At 41.0% G+C, this 5,321-nt stretch overlaps 1 protein-coding gene across 1 annotated transcript; it reads right to left on the bottom strand.

The window, feature by feature from the left end:
- Positions 1-4,127: 4,127 nt before the first annotated feature.
- Positions 4,128-4,815, bottom strand: LOC131259275 (uncharacterized). Its single transcript, XM_058260728.1, has 3 exons — positions 4,638-4,815; positions 4,534-4,568; positions 4,128-4,448 (listed from the first exon to the last, which is right to left on the bottom strand). Exons 1-3 carry the CDS (start codon positions 4,813-4,815, stop codon positions 4,128-4,130), a joined length of 534 nt encoding a protein of 177 aa, XP_058116711.1.
- Between the last annotated feature and the right edge of the window lie 506 nt (positions 4,816-5,321).

Raw genomic sequence — 5,321 nt, 5'->3', positions numbered from 1 at the left:
TGGCCGTTTAGACGCATTTTTTGAGCCTACAACGCTCTAAAATATGGGGTTTTCAAGAAATTTTCGTCTAGACGAATACTTTTTGGGCTCACTGTAACTATCGGTGAGTGTTTGTCAATTAAAAGTAGGAGGTTGTTAATATTCGTGTTTATGCTACGTATGTTCCATTGTAGTGCTAATTTGTTTGTCATTTTTAAAAAGGGAGTTGTTTTCTTATTCAGATAGTTTGTTTGAGAGCGTAGGTCCGTTAGAATGTGTCTTGGGGTTTGCTAGGGTCGTTTCTTTGAGTCTAACTCGTGTGTGTTTGTTAGCCGTTCCGCTTTTTGTTCTTTTTGGTGTCTTTCTTGGGAGTGTTTTGGGTGTCGCTTTGTTTGGGTGCAAGTTTCTGTGATTTTTTGTTGGTTAAGCGGAGGTCTTCTTCGGATGAGTTTGGTCGGGTGTTTCTGCGTTTTGGGGTTGTTTTCGTTTCGTGTTCTTGTGTTTTGTTCGAGGTAGAGTTTGAAGTTTCGGAGTCAGATGTCGCGGTGGACATCTCTTCGTCGGATTCTTCAGTGTCTTCAGTTTCGGTGGTTGTGTTGTTTTGTTCAAGTTTTTCCGTAAGTGTTTTGATTTGTAGTTGTAGGGCTGCGACCAAGGAAGTAAGGTTAGCGATTTGTTGGTCTCGTGAGTCGATTTTCTTCAAAGCGTCAAGTCGGTTGTTAACTGATTTTCGGTTTTGTTCTTCGTACTGTTTCCGTGCTTCAAAAAATGTGATTCCACAGTCCACTTTGATATGGATGATGTTTTGTTCATCAACATATCCTGGGCAGGAGCGACTCAAAGAGTTGTGGTCGCCGTCACAGTTCTTGCACTTCGGGGCAGCATTGCAAGTGCCGTGCGCGTCCTGGTTACAGTTTGAGCAAACTGGAACAGGCGACGGGCATTTTGCTTTGCTGTGACCGAATTTGGCACAGTTAAAACATTGCATGGGTCGGGGGTAGTAGGTCCGGGTCTTTATTTGTAGTAGTCCAATGCGGATGTTTGTGGGCACGAGCACTGAATCTATAGTTAGCAGGAATGAGTTTGTCTCCGTTATTTCGTTGTTGTTGCGTCGCAGGAATCGTCTAACTGCTGTTACTTTTTGGTCCACTAGGTTTTCCAGGATTTCTTCGTCCGTTTGTCCTTTTAGTTCCGGGCATGTGATGACACATTGCACGCGGTTTAAAAATGGGTGTTCCGTGATTTGTACGGGGGTATTGTCCGATAGCTGCGTGATTGTCTGTAGTTTGTCGAATTGTATCTTAGATCTTGTTTTTAATAGATACCTGGTTCCTTTGTTGATCGGAGCGCAGGGTTCCATATCGCCTACAATGCTGGTTAAACTTTTGCTAATGAGGAACGGGTTTTTCGGCAGCTGGAGTCCTTCTGGTGCTTGTAGGATCAAGTAGAGGAGTTCGCCATTTACTCCTTTCGGGTCCATCCATTCCGATGCTAGGCGTCCACGTTGATTTTCTTGGGGAGAAGGATCTCCCCAAGGCGGTGTATGACCCGCCATATCCTGGGCGGGTGTCAGTAACTTGGAATAAATTTTCTTTTCACAACACCAATGTTAAAGTCCGTCCAAAATTCCACCTTCACAGATTTCACTTCCGTCACTCTCACAGTCACTTTCACAGGTACTTGAAGCTGTATGCTCGAGGCAGGTAGCTGAAAACACGACTGATTTTCACAAGCACTTTCACTGCACTGGATGCTGGAGGTAGGCTGCTGCAAACACGTCTTCACTGCTCGGTGGTTGAAACAAGAGTGAGGTTTCCTACGTTGTGTGTCACTTCTAAGTGAAACACTCCTTTTATACATAGTTAAGCGAGTTCGCAAATTTCTACCCTAACTTATTGATGTAGGAGTAGGGATTAAAGAGAAGAAAGGAGAACTAAAGAGAGAGCGATCGCACGGAAAGAGAAGTTCCAGAACGAACGATCGGTCGGTAGCTAGGTGACAGTGCAAGGTGACGGACGGAATAAAGACTAGTGGATTCTACAATTGAGTGTCCTATCTTTCTCTTTCTAAACTAGTTGTGAGTGACGTATTCTAGGTGCTAGGTAACTTTCTTCCGTTAGTCACTCAACAGTTATTCTTTTTAATATTTGTTTGTTTTACAGCCGTGTATATTAATGAGCAGAATGTTTCGGAAAATGATCAGCTTATGATCATAGAAATTCCATCGGGCAAGTTAAATTGCATAGCCGTTAGCGCATAGTTCTGAGTATGTGTTTAATTTTAATTTATTTTTTGCTATTTTAGATAATTCACAATCACTACAAAACCCGCGTACATTCCAACCGAGCTCATCTGCTAGTGATGTTTGTAAGTAAAGAAATTTAAATTGATGTTGACTGCTACTTTTACAATTCATTTGCTTTACCTATCTGCACTTTGTGCTCTTCACAAAATCCAATTAGAATGGACTCAGGTGTTTCAATTAACAATATATTGTATTTATTTTGTCGTTGCAGCATATTCAAACAGCGATATAACAATGCAAACGCTAATAAATCTTGTCAAATCTATATCTGACAAATTTGAAGAGAAGTTCAATAAACTAAATAAAGCAGAATAGAGAACTTCGACTTCAAAATGAAAGGCTCGAAGCAAAACTCGATTTAGTTCTGCGCAACACTGCGACTACCAATGTCACTTTGGACATGTTGGTGGCAGTAAGTCGGCCTAGAGAAGGCCTCATCCGTAAGAAGACGGATTTTCAATTTTCTCCTGTAACTAGCACAGAAGAACTTCTGCAACTTGAAGACGACCTAAAGAACGTTCAATATAAAAGAAAACTGTTGGCTTGGTTGCAAAGTCAAGTCACGCGCGCAGAACCTTCCAATCGTATGCACGATTCAATTGATATAATTTTTGCTAAGCCATTTTTGCCAGTATTAATTGGTCGGGGGTCAGTAGGACACCTGGGCAAGCAAAGACAGGTTTAATTAATTTTAAAGAGGTGGTGAGTATTTTTAAGGAAATAGGCAGTAACGAGCATTTAATAGTAGATGACAAACATGTTGCTAGCTTTTTGATGAAGAAACTTCAACATGCTGCAGCCAGAGTCCATATAAAAGATTACAAGAGGACATCCTGTCATACTAATAGAACATAAGAGGACAACATATACAAGCCTATTGTTGAAGTTTCGGAAACTTAGCTCAGTTGCAGCGCCCTTAAAAAATACAAAAAAAAACTTTTTCATCGTTACTCTTTATTTTTTTATTCCTGTAGTGTATGAATGAGAGGAAAAAAAAACAACCTCGTCTATCGTCGTTAAAGGCACAGCAATTAATTTACATTTAACTTCATTCCAAGTAATCTCATCCTGGGTTTCAGCCAATCTGCACGGTACTCCTTTATAAATGTTCAACATGCTTGAATCGAATGGATCTGGTATCTGGATGTCCAACATGGTGGAATCAATAAATATTGCTTTTTCAGGTAACTTATTGCACATTATTCTTAAAACACCATTCGTATCCCGTTCGTTGCTAGCTGAATGGAACTTCATAATATGATTACTTTTTGTTAAAAACCAACCAAAACCATTATTTTGTAACAAAAAGTTGTGGCTAACACGAAAAGTAATAACTCCTGCATGTTCGCTGCAGCGAGGATTCGATGCCTCTGCCTTTTTCACATAAAAAGACATATGAAATTTATCTAGTTCTGATAACCGTTTTATGGTTTGTTCCAGATTTTTGTAGCCGCTTCGCAGTTGACGCTTGAGATGCTGTAGCTCATTCTCAAAAGGATAAGTGGATAGCGTTGGAAGCGGACCTAAACGAGCCACCTCTTCATACACATGTTGCAGGTTATGCACGTTGCTGCCTATGTAACGCTCTCCATAGACATGGCTATATTGGGTTACAAATCTTTCGAGCATCAGTCCGGCAAGTGACCACATCGGACGGTATACACGCGAGGATAGAATTGTTACTGCACAAAATAACAACAAAAAATGCTGGTAACATTCTTGGAGGAGATGTTCTTTCAACACCACAATGCTTGCGTAGTGCAAAAACGAGGCAAACTCCGAAACTTTCCATTTCCCAGCATAAACAACAGGGCGCAGTGGGCGATGGATTTCAGCAGGGAGTTTAATATTGCCTAACGCCTAACGAAATCTGCGAACATTGCGAAGTTGACCAACGCACTTTGCCCAGCGATCCGTCACGCCACCCAATCAGCAAACATTTCATGACCCCAAGATCTATCAGATGTAAACGATCTGCAACAACCACATCGTTGATGATATCAAAATCCTTAAGATCTAAAAGTGGTGATATCATTTTGCAGTGTTTCGGGTACGCATTTTCTCTGAATCCCTTGTCTGTTCGTTTTGGTGCACCTACTCCTGGAAACACAACCGTACGACCTTCTCTAATGTATTGTCCTTCTACAACACATTTCATACATCCCTGGTGGCAAAATCATCATGGTTTCTCGTTCTGTCCAATTGACAGTTGATACCGACAAAACGAGAAAGCATGATGATTTTGCCACCGGGGATCCTGCGTAGCCGGTATGCCCAACAGTACCTGAAAAAGGTAACAAGATAATAGAAAACAAGTTCGTATTTACCAACTAATACCATATTTATTTTTTACCTTTAACAAACGACCTGGCCGGAGTGTCGGCGATAATAGCTCGCAGTTTGACGGACAACTTTTTCCCGTTGATGATGATTCCGTGCTCAATGAGAAAATTAATCTCATCTACCAACGGACGCAGATATTGCTCAATATTTTCAGGTTTGGACAACCCATAAAAGATGCCCGCTGCCATCACTGGCACACGGGGTAGCTCATTAATATTGAATAATATCGGCCAATACTGCAAGGTGGTGCTTTTATGAAGGGGCAGGCCATCAATTGATACGTTCAACGACAGCTGACTGCAAGACGGTGTGGTTTGCCTGTCGTAATGAAAATCAAAATTAAACAAATTATCATAGCTTAAGAAAATATTTCATATGGTAAAATATAGAAGCATAATAAAAAAAACTTACCAGAACTGGTTTATCAAACATTTTTGAATGCCTTTAAACCAAAACTGTCCTCCTCCGATATTGACAATCGCTGATGCTGGGTTGGGAGTTTTTTCTAATAGGGTCTCAGCAGTTGTTGGGAAACGCATTCCAGTTCTATTTAATATGCGCAGCACAAGGTTTATGGAATGCTTTGTTTGCCCTGTTGAAAGAGCCCAATACCTTACACAAACAAGCAGGGGCAACAAGTCAAAACTTTTATAGTCTTCTTCAGACCCAAAGGTCTCAGCGTCACTCGATTCTA

Source organism: Anopheles coustani, chromosome 3 (genome assembly GCF_943734705.1).
Source record: "Anopheles coustani chromosome 3, idAnoCousDA_361_x.2, whole genome shotgun sequence".
NCBI lineage: Eukaryota > Metazoa > Arthropoda > Insecta > Diptera > Culicidae > Anopheles > Anopheles coustani.
Note: the sequence above shows the minus strand (reverse complement) of the source record. Positions and strands in the feature narration are given on the sequence as shown.